General features: G+C 41.5%; 1 protein-coding gene across 5 annotated transcripts; it reads left to right on the forward strand.

Annotated features, from left to right (window-relative positions):
- Positions 1-11,519: 11,519 nt before the first annotated feature.
- On the forward strand, positions 11,520-16,553 carry LOC144994225 (uncharacterized). 5 transcript variants are annotated; one of them, XM_078951284.1, is made up of 10 exons: positions 11,522-11,799; positions 11,884-12,009; positions 12,098-12,220; positions 12,293-12,662; positions 12,740-12,862; positions 12,943-13,065; positions 14,801-15,098; positions 15,181-15,228; positions 15,318-15,481; positions 15,560-16,553. In XM_078951284.1, the coding sequence occupies exons 2-9, from the start codon at positions 11,959-11,961 to the stop codon at positions 15,400-15,402; spliced, it is 1,221 nt and encodes a 406-aa protein (XP_078807410.1). In that variant the 5' UTR covers positions 11,522-11,799; positions 11,884-11,958; the 3' UTR covers positions 15,403-15,481; positions 15,560-16,553. The 5 variants fall into 5 exon arrangements, with proteins under 5 accessions (XP_078807409.1, XP_078807410.1, XP_078807411.1 ...); XM_078951285.1 differs by having other exon boundaries at positions 11,527-11,799; positions 12,431-12,662; XM_078951283.1 differs by having other exon boundaries at positions 11,520-11,799; positions 12,098-12,662.
- Positions 16,554-16,750: the final 197 nt, after the last annotated feature.

Below are 16,750 nucleotides of genomic sequence, written 5' to 3' on the forward strand. Positions count from 1 at the left end.
TTGAGACTTTTTAGGAGCCCACAGGAACCATGCTACACACTCACATCCACACATAACACAACCATGCTGAGAGTCTGCACTGCATGACTTTGGAGTGACCTGGTTCAGGATTGCACACCTCCCCGCTGTTCCCGTGTCACTGACACATGACTGTCCACAGGTGAAGGCCTGGGCCCTGGTCTGTGTGCTGCTGGGTATAGGAGGGGTCCATGTTCATTGTTAGATGGACAGATCTGAAGAAAAAGAATGGACAGAAATGACATTCATGTCCAGCCACAATATTTCTGAGATGACAATCTTTTCCGGTTCCGGGTTATGGCGAGACGCGTGGTCGCGGCTCTCTGCGGATACTATCTTCAAATTACTTAAGAAGTTGATTTTCACCAAAAAGAGAGCTGACCATGGCCCCTAAGAAAACCCAGGAATACGAAGACCTCAAAAAGACTCTTGATGTTATTCAATCACCGCTGAAATCTTTTATGGATCAGGTGTCGGCTAAGCTAACGCCACTTTGGGAAATGATGGAAGAGTTCTGAAGATTTCGGGCTCAAAACGAGCAACGAGAAAACCGGGTTGACATTCTGGAGAAAAGACTGGACGATGTGGAACAACAAGTAAGGATGAATAATGTCATTCTCACTGGATTACCGATCAAACCTCGAGCGAAGCTGAATGCAGCAGGAGCTAGCACTGCTAATGCTAGCGCTAGCATAGCGAGCGGTGGAGAATCTCTGGAGCAGCAAATACATTCATTTCTCACATCTAAAGGGATTTCCCTGGATCTCAACACCATTGAGACCTGCCACCTGCTCCCCAGGAGAAAGGAGACGGATAAACCAGCGATCCTCATCAGGTTTGTGAATCATAATGACAAGCTAGCTCTGATGACCCAAAGGAAACACCTGAAAGGTTCGGCTGCTTATCTGAACAACCATCTGACCAGAAGGAATGCTGAAATCTCAAAACATGCATGGCTTCTCAGGAAGCGTAAGCAGATTGAGAACACTTGGGTTAAAGGCTGCAGGATTTACGTCAAACCACTCGGTCCACCGGACCGGACCAAGGTTCTGGTTGTGAACACCATGAAGGACTTTGAGAAGTGTCTTTTCACGGTCGTCTGAAACAACATGGAGTAATAAACCAAAGAGCCAAATAATTTCAAGAAATATGACGCCTGGATTCCTCACTTTCTCTGTATGTCTGACGTCACCTGAATAACAGCAGAGCTCTGACATGCAGACAACTTGACCTCAACTTTCACCGCAGCTGATATCAGCTGAAGAAGGATATGGACCTGAATCTGGAATCTAATGTCTGCAGACATAACATGGAAGAGAACTATTAACTGTTTTGAACCCAGAAGGACAGCTGTTATTCAGTAGAAGAAGAAATGCCAACCTTGGACAATCGACAGATTATGGACCCTTTTATTTTCCCTTACAGCATTACTTTATTATATATATATATATATATATATATAAAGTAAAACAAATGATTAATCACTTATTGAAAACGGTTAAATTGATCGATATTTAATGATATTACTTCACTTGCTCCAAAAATTGATAAATTGATTCAAAAATCTTTCCTAATGTAACATAATTTTGCACATGTTTTTAACTTTTGATACTTGATGAAATTTAGCTATGAAAATTCCTGAAACAGTGTTATAATAGTATTATGTTTTAATCATATGAATGACTTTTATAAGTAACATAATCTGCATATATTTTAGATGACTGATCTGCATTTGCCATGTTGATTTCTGAAATAGTTATTTTTTTAATTCTGTCTAAAAAAAGCTAGGAACCAGATAATGATAAATCATGTAATAAAATGGTTATAGTATAACGGGGTGGGATTATAGAAGTTCGCTTCCTTCCACTCCCTTTCAAGCAATATTTATTAATATGAATAATTATCCTAAGTTTGATTAGTTACTGTATGAATGTATAACTGATGATTATATTGCTTTTGTGTATTATTTCTACTTAATTGCTTGAAATAAACCATTTCAAATCAAATCAAATCAAATCAAATCAAAACAATGGCAATTTCTAAAGAAAAGACACAAGTGTTGAACCAATACAGCAGTGAATTAGATATTTAGCAAGTGTGAATAAATTGTTAGTAATATTTGGGAATAATTAATATAAACTGTCCTTAAATCTATACTAAATGACTAAAAAGAGCCGTTTCAACATGAAATTGGTTTCTGCTTTTAAAAATTCTGCAATATTAGATATTTTTGTTACAGACTCTATGTTAATATAGTTACCATTTATGTTGATCTCACAAAGATTTACATATTTCATTTACATTTACAGGTATATTTAAATATTTACATATTTATAGGCTCAAAATTTAAATAGAAATCATTCTTCTAAACTACAATGATTATTTGCTTTTTTCACTCTGTAGTACATTTTGTTGTCCACTAGATGGTGCCAATGAGTACATGAAGCTCATATAGATGTATATTTAGGCAAACTTCAACTATACTTTAATATTGATAATTTAAGCACTGTACATCGTCATACTAGTGAGAAAAATAATAAAAGACTGAGAACTAATTGCCCAGGCGGTCATGATAAACTTTAATTGACATCACAGCTGTTTTCAGAATCACTCAGTCTGCCTATTTAACGGGAGACAATTAGTGACCAGGAGTACTTTGCCTGGAGTACCAGGCAAAGTACTCAGCGCATGCGCCGACCAATTAGCGGACGTCTTCACCAGTATCTTTAATCAGTCCCTACAACAGTGCAGTATCCCAGCCTGCTTCAAAACCTCCACCATAATTCCGGTTCTCAAAAAGTCAGCAGCAGACAGCCTCAACGACTACAGGCCAGTCGCCCTCACGCCTGTAATCATGAAGTGTTTTGAAAGACTGATAGCAAAACACATCAAAGATAATCTCCCACCCACCCTCGACCCGCTTCAGTTTGCCTACAAACCAAATCGCTCAACAGATGATGCTATTTCCACCACTCTTCACTCTGCCCTGAGCCACCTGGACCACCCAGGGAACTACGTTAGGCTGCTCTTTCTGGACTTCAGCTCAGCCTTTAACAACATCATCCCAGACATCCTGACAGAGAAACTGCTTCACCTGGGCCTTTCTTCCCCCATCTGCTCATGGATTAAAGACTTTCTGTCAGAACGACCACAATCTGTTAAACTTGGACCCCACCTTTCCTCCACCATCACCATCAGCACAGGATCACCACAAGGATGTGTACTGAGCCCTCTCCTCTTCACGCTCTACACATCGGACTGCACGCCAACCCACCCCTGCAACACCATCATCAAGTTTGCTGATGACACCGCTGTGGTCGGGCGCATATCAGGGGAAGATGAGACTCTCTACAGGGATGAAGTCAGCAGACTGGAAAAGTGGTGTTCAGGAAACAACCTCCACCTGAACACCACCAAAACGAAAGAAATAATCCTGGACTTCAGAAAGGGGAAAGTGGACCCGCCCCCACTTTATATAAATGGGGTCAGCGTGGACAGGGTTCACTCCATCCGCTACCTAGGTGTGCTGATCACAGAGGACCTCTCCTGGACTGCAAACACCACTGCGGCAGTAGGGAAGGCCCAGCAGCGTCTCCACTTTCTGAGAATACTCAGGAGGAACAACCTGGACAAGAAGCTGCTGGTGACCTTTTACAGAGCCACCATCGAGAGCATCCTCACGTACTGCATCACAGCCTGGTATGCAGGATGCTCGGCCGCAGACAGGAAGGCGCTGCAGAGGGTGATCAACACGGCCCAGAAAATCACCGGCTCCCCCCTGCCCAGCCTAGAGGACATTGCTAGCTCTCGCTACACGAGCAGAGTCAGGCAAATCATCAAGGACTCCCACCATCCAAACCACCACCTGTTCCAACTGCTACCGTCAGGCCGACGGTACAGATCCCACAAGGCTCGCACAAATAGACTAAAGAACAGTTTTTTTCCCAGAGCAGTCAACCTCCTAAATAAATGTGAATCCCACAAAAACTGTAACTCGTGCAATATCTGAAACCAATGTGCAATATTAACAATTCCCAGTGCAATATAATGCAATTTAGAATAGTTATGTAGCTTTGTACATATGTATATTTTCAGTTAAACACAATTGTATTGTTCTTTAGAAGATTATCTATTTTATTGTTTAAGCAGCTGGAGAGCACCAGAAATTTCGTTGTCACAAGTTTCTTGTGTTACAATGACAATAAAGGCTTTCTGATTCTGATTCTGACGTTGCTGTTTGGTGAAAAGGTGTGAACCAAACTGAACATGGACAACAGAAAGGAGATAAGTGTCCCAGGACATTAGAAACTAAATGATGGACAAACATGGTAAAGGCTATAAAACCATCTCTAAGCAGCTTGAAGTTCTTGTGACCACAGTGGCACATATTATTCAGAAGTTTAAGACCCACGGGACAGTAGCCAACCTCCCTGGACGTGGAAGGAAGAGGAACATTGATGACAAATTGAGGAGACGGATAGTTGGTGTGAAGAAACTGGATTTTCTAGAAAGGACTGTATTTTATTAGTTCGTAACCCCGTCAGTTTCTTACACACAGAAATAATGAATAACGATTCAGAGACAGTTACTTAGCTTTTGTGGAGGTTTTACTTCGCACAAACACGAAGGGGACAGACAGATGAACATGGTGCATTCATAGTCCGAACCAACGAGCTCAGGGATGGGGTTGGTATAAAAACCCTGCATTGGCATATTCAGAAGATCATCCGATGGACCTCGTGTGAAAATCACGCCCACAGGTTACTGCTGGAGAGAAGCTCCAAGGCTAAAGTGAAGATAAGTCTGAGGCCTGCTCAGCAGAAAACACATGCACAGAGAACAATAGTTTGGCTGTGCTTTCTTCAAATGTAATATAATTTTGAGATGACAATACATGCTCAGTGAATTAAGTTTAAACCATTAGTTAATAAAAGTTAAAGGCAGTTTCTAACTATTCTTTACAGTTGGACAGTATCCAAAGAGCCCAGAACAACCTCCAAAGACATTAAAGGTGAACTTCTAGATCAAGGTACATCAGTGTCAGATAACACCATTCGTGGTTGTTTGAGCCAGAGTGGTCTTCATGGGAGACGACCAAGGAGGACACCACTGTTGAAAGGAAATCATAAAAAAGCCAGACTGGAATTTGCAAAAATGCATGTTGACAAGCCACAAAGCTTCTGGGAAAATGATGAGACCAAACTGGAGCTTTTTGGTAAGACACATCAGCTCTATGTTGGTAGACTCAAACATGAAGCATCAACCAAAAGAACACTGCCCCTACTGTGAAACATGGAGGAGGCTCAGTTCTGTTTTGGGGCTGCTTTGCTGCATCTGCCACAGGGTGTCTTGAAGTTGTGCAAGGTCAAATGAAATCTCCAGATGATCAAGGCATTTTGGATAGAAATGTGCTGCCTTGTGTCAGAAAGCTTGGTCTCAGTGGCAGGTCATGGGTCTTCCAACAGGACAACCATCCAAAACACACAGCCAAAAAAACCCAAGAATGGCTGAGAGAAAAGCGTTGGACTATTCTGAAGTGGCCTTCTCTGAGCCCAGATCTGAATCCCATTGAACATCTGTGGAAGGAGCTGAAACATGCCATTTGGAGAAGACACCCATCAAACCTGAGACAACTGGAGCAGTTTGCTCATGAGGAGTGAGCCAAAATACCTGTGGACCGGTGCAGAAGGCTCATTGACAAATACAGAAACTGTTTAATAGCAGTGACTGTCTCAAAAAGTTGTGCAACAAAATATGAAGTAATGGGACCATCATTTTTGTCCAGCCCAATTTCATTAGTTTGTTTTATAATAATTCTGTTAATCAACAACTCAAAAGTAATGGCTGATTGTGATTATTTAATTTTCAATAAATTTTAATTTATTGTTACTTTTGAACGTTTCAAGTAATTTCAGTGAGCATTGAGGACTTTCTTCCTTTAACTGAGGGGTACCAACAATTTTGTCCACCACTCTTGGCACCATCTAGTGGACATAAAATGTACCACACCCCGAGTGAAACAGCTAATTATAATTGTGGCTCAAAATAAATGTTTTCTGTTTAACTTGTGAGCAAATAAATATGTAAATCTTTGAAGTTGAAACTGGCCCTTTTAGTTATTTAGTAATAAATAATTATTTCTGCAACATTTTTCAGAAACAAAAAAAAGTCTCAAACAAACATATGAGGGAGATTGAAGAGTAGGGATGGGTACCGTGCCCCGGTATTGAACCAGCCCCGGGGCCGCATTCTTCAAGACCGCAGTATCGTTAAGATCTGACCTGAACGGTTCTGCTATCGGTACTGGAGAAGTTACTTTTTCTTTTTTGTGTGTCCCACAAAATATAAGCGTTATCTGCCATATTTATCTCACCAAGTCAGTCAATTTTCCGTTAATTAATGATTATATTAATTTCGGTATTCTCGTTAAAGAGGAGAGCGTTGTCTGTCTATTTGTGTGCATGGGGGGCGGGGCTGTTGTTCAGACAGCACGCGCAGCGCGCGCACACACACAAGACAAGGCAGCACACACACAGTCAGTGGCGACACGTGAGCGCCCTAGACTAAGAACTAACGTTTCTGCGTAAAAATTATTAAGTTTGCCTACCATGCTGTCACCTTGATGACCGTATGTTGCACTGTTTGTGCAGAACAGGCTGGGGCAGCGGGAGGGAGGGGGGGGGGGGGGGGCGTTGCACGCAGAGCATACAACAAACAGGTAGAGAGGCGGGGCTTAGACTCACCGCTTATGATTCCAGACCCGCGACAAACTATCAGCTAATACTTAATAATAATTAATAACTAATGATAGTTGTCATCCGTAAAATTAATATCATTTATTGGGTTTACTGGATTTAAAGAAAAATAAATGGAGTTGGCAATAGAAAGGAGTCTGCATCAAAGTGAATTTGTTTCCATCATTTAACTTAACTTAACTTAACTTAACTTAACTTAACTTAACTCTGGTGTTTGACAGACAGAAAAGTCTATTCAAAGTTGTGGAAAATGGACAAAAGATCAAATGAAACATCACACTCATAAATAATAAAAACAATTAAATTAAATAATTAAATAAATATCCTGTCTGGAACATTCTCATGTATAAAGTAAAATGTTTTGCTAAAAAAAACAATGTTGTTGCATAATGAGGAAATAAAACACTTTATGTTCTTAATTTGTTATTTATTTATTTTTTTTCGTCCTCAAAAAGTATCGATAAGAGTACCGATAAGAGTACCGGATCGATAAGCAGTATCGATAAGAGTAGTAGTATCGTTAAAACCTTAACGATACCCATCCCTATTGAATTGCCACATAGTTCTTAGCTTATAAGTTGGACAATCAGATAGATTAGAAATCATTCAATCATCTTCTATTCCGTTTATTCCCTTTCGGGGTCACAGGGCTGCTGGAGCCTATCCCGGGCCCTTTTGGGTGAAGGCAGGGGACGCCCTGGACAGGTCACCAGTCTGTTGCAGGGTAAAATGTCCACAATCACACACCCATTCACTCTCACACCTATGGACAATTTAGAGTTGCCAATTAACCTATGAAGCATGTTTTTGGATGGTGGGAGGAGGCCGGAGACCCCAGAGAAAACCTGCACATGAACGGGGAGAACATGCAAACTCCACACAGAGATGCCCTCCCCCCCATTGATGCTGTGTTATTCATGTCATGTTCAGTCGAAAAATCTATATTCTAAATCTAAAGAGCAGGAAAGATGTCAGATTTTATCTGCCCCCAGCTGCTCAGGAACTTTGCAGAGCATCTCTGTGATGTACTCACATGTACACTGTAGTACCAAAAGTATACGCTCACCGGCCTGTACTCACATGAACTGAAGTGTCGTCCCAGCACTGACCCATAGAGTTCAGTACGGTGTGGATCCACCTCCTGCAGCGATTACAGCTTCAACTCTTCTGGGAATGATGTCCACAAGGTTGAGGAGTGTTTGGAGGAGTCCCTGACCTTTCTTCCTAAAGGTCATTGGTGAGGTCACACACTGATGTTGGTGGAGAAGGCCTGGTGTTCTATGGGGTTCAGGTCAGGACTCTGTGCAGGTCAGTCCAGGTCATCCCACCAGACTCTGACTTGTTGGAAGAGGAAGGGATCCAGTCCAAAGTGCAGCACCTGGCAAATGGAGCCCCCCCTTGAAGATTCTTAGAGGCAGAAACACACATCATGAAAACACAAACCTCCTCCAAATATCATTCCTATCAATTCAAAGAGAACAGCAGAGTGTACCTGTCCTCTGGAGCTGGAACAATGTTTGCTGAGGATGGTGCTGACTGTGGGTCCTGGATGGAGCTGAACGTCTGTGTGTAGCGTCTGGCCCAATTGTTCAAATCCGGCATCCTAACTCTGGAAAAGTCGACTCTGAGAGAATCCAGCAGCTGCAGGTTGATGATGACTGGAAAAGACAAACACATTTATCAAATACACACATTTCAGGTGTGTCTAAACACCTTCTCCTTCTGCAGTCTGTGTTCAACCTGAAACCCTCTAAAATCTGTCAAACAGAACAGAAGACAGTCTTTCCTTTCTATGTCGCATTTCATCTTTCCCGGTTTAGATCATTATTTCTGAGCGATTATGCTGCTTTTTTTAAACAGTGCATCCTGTTCTGTGTCCTGATTGGCTGGAGACCCTGTCAATCAATGTCCTCAGTCCGTGACATGTCTCCTGTGCAGAAATGCAGAGCTCTTCAGATCAGAAATCTGTGATCAGATCTTTGTTTTTATTCTAAGTTCCTGGACCTGATTTCTATGAAGGTTTGAGAATGTAAACAAGAGAAAAGGGTGAAAATGTACATGTCTGTGTGAGAAAAGTATATTTAGGCAGTGAGGAGTTTTACTGCCATAAAACATTTGTAATCATTCTCTGTGGATTTTACAGATCATGATTGTTCTTAGAACGTAAGTCCTGCAATGAACGAGGAACTCTGTACTGGTGAAAAGGTAACAGATATATGATTAGCTGCGGCAGAAGACAGAGAAATGAGCTTTTTTCATTATTACTGGATGAGAAACAGGCGCACAGAACATAACGCAGCTGCTCAAACTGTGAGACGCGTGATGAGCTCAAAGTTACTCCAGAATTATGACGGGAGAGGATCCATTATTTATGTTATTTTATTTTATTAAATCTATCAGTATATTTTTACTGAATTTTTGTCTTTGAATATCAAAGAGTGCTATTTAGTCATTGCTTTATTTTCTAAATAATGTTTATTTTGTTAAAAGGATCATGATTGAATTAAACTTTATACAGTAATTTACAACTCCTGAAGGAACCAAAGGGCTTCACGATTTAAAAACAAATGATCTAAAATGGGAACAAAAGTTTTAAACTAAAAATTTTAGAATGTTCTGTTTTAGAATATAAGTTTTCAATCCCAATGTTTTCATCTACATTCCATGTTATTGTCACTCCACGCATCTGCTCCTGCTCCGGGGCCTGTTGCACAAAAGTAGGATAAGGGATTAAGCCAGGATATCTTGGTGATCCTGGCTCAATTGATCCCCAATCCGGTTGCACTAAAGCTGGATAGGGGGCAGGAGGATATGTTATGGTATAAGTTACCATGGAGATTTATTCTGTGGAGCTAGCCTGCTCCAGACCAGGCTAAATTCCAAGATCTATTTAATCTCATCCCTAATGTCAGTCAGCTGTCGCCACAAATGGAAACCAATAGTTATTTCACTGCTCACTATACATTGTTATCACATATAACTAGACCCCCTGTCATTATTTAAACGTTTGTGATCATTAATTTCAATCATTTTGGATAAATAATGAGTTTTAGATGATGTTGCTATCATTAGATAATTTACAGTTTCCCATAGACTATAAGGCTATATATAAAATGATAGAATATTAGGGCCACAGAGGGAAAAAAAAGACAAGTCATAATATTGTAACCAGTTGTTTTAAAGGAGGACAGTTGTTAAAATGACAGATGTGGGGCATTTCGTGAAATTGTCCTTCAGTATGGTTTCATAAACGAAGACATGCTGATGTATCAGAATATGAAGTATCACATTTTCATAACTATCAAAACTGTAAAAAGAATATGTTGCTTTTCTGCAGAAAGAACCAGTCTCATAAATTTATGACTTTATCCTTTTTCCTCAGTGGGGCCCTAGTACTCTGTCATACAAAATAATACACATTCCATATGAATATGAAAACACAATGTGTAACATTATGTTCCTTTATTGAATAAGGACAAAACAAAGCAGGTAAACTACACTCAAAAACGTTCACTTTGAATGAACATAAAAAAATTATGGAAATGATTTCCACACGATTAGACAGCGTTACTTGAACAAAAATGAATCATATTGGTCCTACTTAATGTACTTAGGCTCAAACTAATAAATTTAAGTTGATTCAATCTAAATACTGCAGTTGGACCCAACTTTAAATTAATATTGTTGCTCACTCTCAAAAGATAAAAGTTGATCCAACTTAATTGAATCACTCTAATTGGTCACACCTCATTAAATTAAGTTTATTCAACTTAAATTTGTATGACTACCTAACACAATTCATGTTGACATTACTTAATTTTTTGCTTTAATTTTATTTATACATCTGACAATGATAAGGTTTTCCAAAGTTTCAACCAATGGGTCTTTTAATTTTCACATCAAAGACATGAAATGCGCAGTAATATCCCACATGACAAGACAGGAGTTCAAATAATGCAAATTCTGTTTTAAGTTACCTGAACAGTTTACCGCACAAGGGGTTTGGTCATCATCCTCTCCCACACTCTAACTCATGGTGCAGAAAAGAAATAAACATATCAGTTTAAATCACTAGTTAAAACAGAGTAAAACAGCTAGACAATAAAACCCATGGACAAAAACTCACACTTAGACCCCAATCTGCCCAGATAGACAAAGAAAATGGAATCCCACAATTCCTTGCGATTACTAATTCATCCAATTTAACGGTATCATATTGGATCAACATGATTGAAATGAGTAACTTTTAAATGGAATATTTTTATGTACGATCGACATGATTCATTCACGTAAGATTAACAAACATAACATTTTCTGGTTGAAATGACAAGTCACATTTTCATAAAATTAATTGGCTGGTAATTTCATTAAAAAAATCTTGAGTGTGCTTTATCACTGTGGCGGTGTTGCCTTTCTTCTTAATTATATCTTTTATCTCCTCGTATGCCTCCATGAGGATTTGTGCTTCCGACGGGGAAAGGTACGCGGCTCTAGTTGCCATGGTAAATCAGTTTATCTGTGATCTGTGGAGGGGTCTGTTTGAGTGAGCCGTGAGCGCGCACCTATCCAGGATTGGTTACACCTGGCTTGATGAATCCGTGTCTGCTCATCCTGGCTTGGTCTTTTTGCAACCGATTAAGCCTGGACGCACATGTTTTGGATTCATTGAGCTCAGCTCAGTCATTTATCCCGGATGTCTTAATTCTACTTTTGTGCAACAGGCCCCTGTATCTCACATGTCCTCTCATTTCAGTTTTCTTGACCTTCCCTCAGTGTGTTCACCTGCCCTCCCTGATGTGCGCACCTGTTTGTAATTTTTTAATCAATCCTCATGCTTATAGTCTGCGTCTCCCCTGCCCTTGTTGCCAGATTGTTTTGTGCTGTTCACAGAGTTACATTAATCTTTTGTCTTAAGAGCGAAGTAACAATTAAATTCGAGTTTTCATTGGAAAATCCTGCGTCCTGCATTTTGTGTCCACCTCGTATCCTGACAGAGCCCTGCAGATACTAAGATAAGCAGCTAGAGGTACTGATATTTGAAAAAGCATTTGTTGTTTTCTGCAAGAACTACGCTAAAACAGAGGTTTTTATTTTACGTTGTGAATTGCAGATGCATTAACAACATGTGGACTCGGCCAGTTCCAGTGTGGAAATGGGAGATGCATCACGATAAGATGGATATGTGATGGCGGCGTCGACTGTGGAAATGGCACCGATGAACTTCCAAGCACCTGCTGTGAGTATCCCATGACATTACAGCGTCTCCGCCCCCTAGAGTGTATGAGCTGCCTTTTTTTTGTGTATTTTTTTTTTTATATCTATAGTGGCAAGAACATGTAAACCTACAGAGTTCAATTGTGGAGACCGCTTTCACCTGTGTTTACCGAGCTCCTGGCTCTGTGATGGTAAAGCTGACTGTGAGAACAGAGCTGATGAGAGGGGCTGTGGTAGGCTTGCACTTCATCTTAATGCACATCTGCGCTCGTCTGCCTCTCTCTGACCTCTCAAACACTAAACAGTGTTTAGCCTCAGACTTGCGCTGCGAGAATGGCCAGTGCGTCTCAGCTTCCTTTGTGTGTGACGAAGATGAGGATTGCGATGATGGGAGTGATGAGGCCTCCTGCCCTCCCATCACCTGCAGCTCTGCATCCTTCCAGTGCAACAACAGCATCTGCATCCCTCGCCAGTGGGCCTGTGACGGTTACAACAACTGCCCTGATGGCTCTGACGAGTGGCCCCAGAGCTGCCACGCCGAATCCCCCGTGACGCTCGCCTCTCATCAGTGCCACTCGATGGAGTTCCACTGTGGCAGCGGAGAGTGCATCCACGGCAGCTGGAAGTGTGATGGAGATGCTGACTGCTTGGATGGATCTGATGAAGCTGGCTGCAGTAAGTTTGTGGTTCCAAACGTCATGTCCTGCATTTCTTCACTGCCCCTTTACTTACTACAGTCGCTTTGCCCTTAGCTCGCTCCACCTGCCGTCCAGATGAGTTTGAATGTGGCGATGGAACCTGCATCCACGGCAGTCGCCAGTGCAACCAGCAGTACGACTGCAGAGACACGACTGACGAATCCGGCTGTGTCAACGGTAAGAGGACCCTCCCACGCTCCATAGTCCCACTGAAAAGCTGTACCTTTTTCACTCATCATTTCATTTGGCTTGCACAGTGACCCGCTGTGAGGGCCCGGACAAGTTCAAGTGCCGCAGTGGGGAGTGCATAACCATGGAGAGAGTGTGTGACAGCAAACGGGACTGCAGGGATTGGTCAGATGAGCCTCTTCGGGAATGTGGTGGGTGCAGCTTTTCACAACTTTCTGGTTAATTACTAGTTTATGCATTTACCTCGGGTCCTGCGTGTCCTTAGAGTTGTAATTATATCCTCATAAAAAGGCCTCTTTTTCTTTGCAGGCTCTAACAAATGTCTTTACAACAATGCTCTCACATTTGCAATAGCAAATGTGCCTGCAATTGGTAGCAGGCACCACATATTTTTATAGAGGCATCTGATTATTTTTTACTTTTATTTTAGTTTTTTACTTGAATAACTTGCAGTATAGAAAAAATAGCATGAAAAAAGAAAATAAGATGATGAATAGGCCTGCACAATATAGCGCAAATTTATCGCTATCGCAAAATCCAGCTTTGTAATATGCACATCGCAAAAGACGGCAAATATTGCAATAAATCGTAAACCTTGAATGTGTTTAAAAAATCTAATGGCAGCTTGAACCATTTAACAAATTAAATAAATCCCATTATGCATTTGACCAATCAGATGGAGGCCTATTATGTTAGATGCTTGTCACCTATGTCGACGAGGGTCATTTGGAGTATAAATTTTAAAGTGTTTCAATGAAATGGGAATGGTTATTTGGTTATTTTGCTATTTGTCTATATACCGCAAATTATATCGTTATCGCAATTTTAATCTCTAATATCGCATATCATGAGTTTTCCTCATACCGTGCAGCCCTAATCAAGAACATGTTAAAAAAAGGTAGCCTAAAAGTCTATGGGATTTTGGCATCATGACACCAGCAAGTACTTCCTGGGAGAACGGCCAAGATGGCGTCTGCGTAGGTACGTACCTTCTGAGCTCCTGCAAAAGTTATCGGACATAACATCTATTTTGGAATCATGACACCAGCAAGTACTTCCTGTTTGGAAAACCGGGGGGACGGGTCACCTAGTCCAGTTCTCATATACAGTCAATGATCCATACCCAGTCTTGCAATGGTTGTAATGCAGTTTTGTGCATTTTATTGTTTCATGTGGAGATTACTTTTTGCACACAACCAGGTTCTCTGTGCTCAAAATTGGGGGTCAAATCTGGCTCTTACCCTTTAAAACCAGAGCTGTCACCGGTGACAGGAAAATAAACACACGCTCTTTGACCTGTCGCAGATCTTCAACCGTTTACGCAATTAATGGAATTCTAACAGATTCTGTTCGGCACAGAGAGAAGAGAGGCGTGCTTCTCTCTGCATGCAGCACCTTACATTAGTGAATAGTTTACGCAATTAACGTAAATCAGCTGAAAATAGCACAAACAGTAGTTTGCATGATAACGTTCAATTCGCTCAAAAATACCAGCTAAATACGAGCTTTAGCTGGTATTTTTGTTAGAACTGAGCGACTTTACGAGCTAAATCGGGACAAGGAAGTGAAGACTTTAACCACTTCTCATTGGTCAGACTGATGACATGTGATTAAGCCCCCCTAGAATGATTGGTGGAGACAGTTAAAGGGACGGGACTTTTCCAAAATACAGCTGAAGCTGCAGCTGAATCGTACCGTCATTCTTATCAAAATGTCTTTAATAAAATAAACGCAAAGAAAAAGTATTTCACGATCTTTTCTATTCCTAACTCCTCAATGTTTTATCAGGGCCTGTTTGGATGAACAGAGCTGAAATCCTGGAGATGGGAAATGTGTTTAGATCAGTTAATGAGGGCAATTTCTGGTTGAAAAACACTGTGGTAGATGATTTAAATAATGAATTCATGTAATGTTTTTGCATTTCAGAGGCACCAACACCTGCAGGACCATCGCAGTCAGAATCTCCATCCGCCTCCACAACCCGTCTGCCTCTCAGGACGTCACCTAGAGCCACGTTGAATCCCAGACTCCACCACAGCAGCGCCGGTGGTGATCACCAGTACCACCCCCAGGGCTGTAACCCACACCACCCCAAGGTCACAGACACAGAGGACCACCAAGCCTTCAATCAGGAGCACCATACCACTCCCAAAGACCACTACTCCCAGGCTGATCGATCTGAAAGTCCTGCAGACCTTCACAGAGGCTCCAACCACCTCTCTGGGTAAGCTGTCAAAGCAGTTCATCTGCTGACGTTTCGCATTGACTTCTTTCTCAGCTGTACATAACAATCCTTTCCCTTTTAGAAAGCAAACGTGGGCTTGGTGTGACTCTTTACTCGGTCCTCCCTCTGGGTGAGTTGTTGCAGCAGCTGCCGAAACACTGAGCTGTTGCTCACCCTCAACATGTGACGTCTTACCCCCAATATCTGTTCATCCAACAGCGGTTCTCTCTCTGTTGGCTGTTGGTGGCGTGCTGCTGTGGAGGAACTTCAGGTTGAGAAGCTCCAACACCATCCACTTTCATAACCCTGTTTATCAGAAAACCACAGAGGACCAGGTGCACATTTGGAAAAGCAACAGCCTTGACGGTTACTCCTACCCAAAAGTAAATGTTACAAAAACTTTGTAGATACCGCCCTGCAAAATACTTTATCTAACATTCTTTTCTTTGCTTTTTGATCAGAGGCAAGTTGTGAGCGTGGACGAAGAAACCGACAATCCCACCTTCACTGAAAACTGAATGCTGTCATAAGGTGGATTTGATGATGATGATCAGCGTTTTTACCTCAAATGAACAAAGAGGTGAAGCCTGAATGTTCCAACCACTGAATCCTCACAAACAGATGGTTTGTCTGCAGCGCAACAAGTTTTAATCCCACAAGAAAACATCTGAATGCTCATCAAACATCATTAATTTCTCAGGTTGATTTTTCCTCTCTTGATGTTCAGACTCTGATAGTTGATGAGGGGAAAAGTCTTATGTTGCTGATCAGGGAACAGTTTTGGTTTATACACAACAAACCACTTTTCTTTTTTCAGACGAAGATGGATAAATTGTATTTTTAAAGCACATGAAGTCAAAGATGAATGTAACCTCACAGAAAACACTCATCATCATGTGGTTGTGCCTTGATTATACCATCCTCTGTCTGGGCTCCCAGATGTTCCCTCTGCATCTGTAAGAGCTTCCACTCTCCACATGCTTGTCGGTGGATTGGACAGAAACCTTTAAATGATTCTTTTTTCATGTTGTTAAAAAGCTTTGATGCCACCAAACCGCTGTACCGTGGCACATGTATTTGTGTCCCCGTCATGCCAGCATTCCTGTTCAAATGGCTCTTGGGTCTCCCCGGTGTTTGCGTGTTTGGCTTTTTTTCCCCTTCAAATTCTCCTTGTCTGGGAACAGGTACAGGGAGGCAACAACACCCCCCCCCCCCCCCCCCCCCTTTGGATCTGTATTTGTGTTGTGGGAGTAAATAAGCATGAATGGTTGAAAAGTGAGGGTGAAACAACGGACGAGGGTTTCTGGGTTTGTCAGCTTGTGAGGACTAAACGGCACATGAATTCTGTTTCCATTCAGCTTGTAAATATGTTTATAAGTGTACAGAAATGTGTTCTGTACTGGTTTTGTTAATGATTGAATGTTCTGTAAATAAATGCTGCTATTTATTATAGAATTTGATATTTCTGGTTTTATCGTGGCTGCACGGTTGAGCAGTGCTTATCGCGCTTGCCTGACATAGAAGACCTCTGGTTCAAGTCCCGGCTGGTGGACCTGGAACAGGACGTGCTCTGTCCAAAAAACATGCTTCATAGGTTAATTGGTTACTCTCCTCTTTTCTTTTTCTTTTTTTTTGGTCCATGTGTGGATGGG

The sequence above is a fragment of the Oryzias latipes genome, chromosome 8 (assembly GCF_053564925.1).
Source record: "Oryzias latipes strain Hd-rR chromosome 8, Olatipes_Hd-rR_3.1".
NCBI lineage: Eukaryota > Metazoa > Chordata > Actinopteri > Beloniformes > Adrianichthyidae > Oryzias > Oryzias latipes.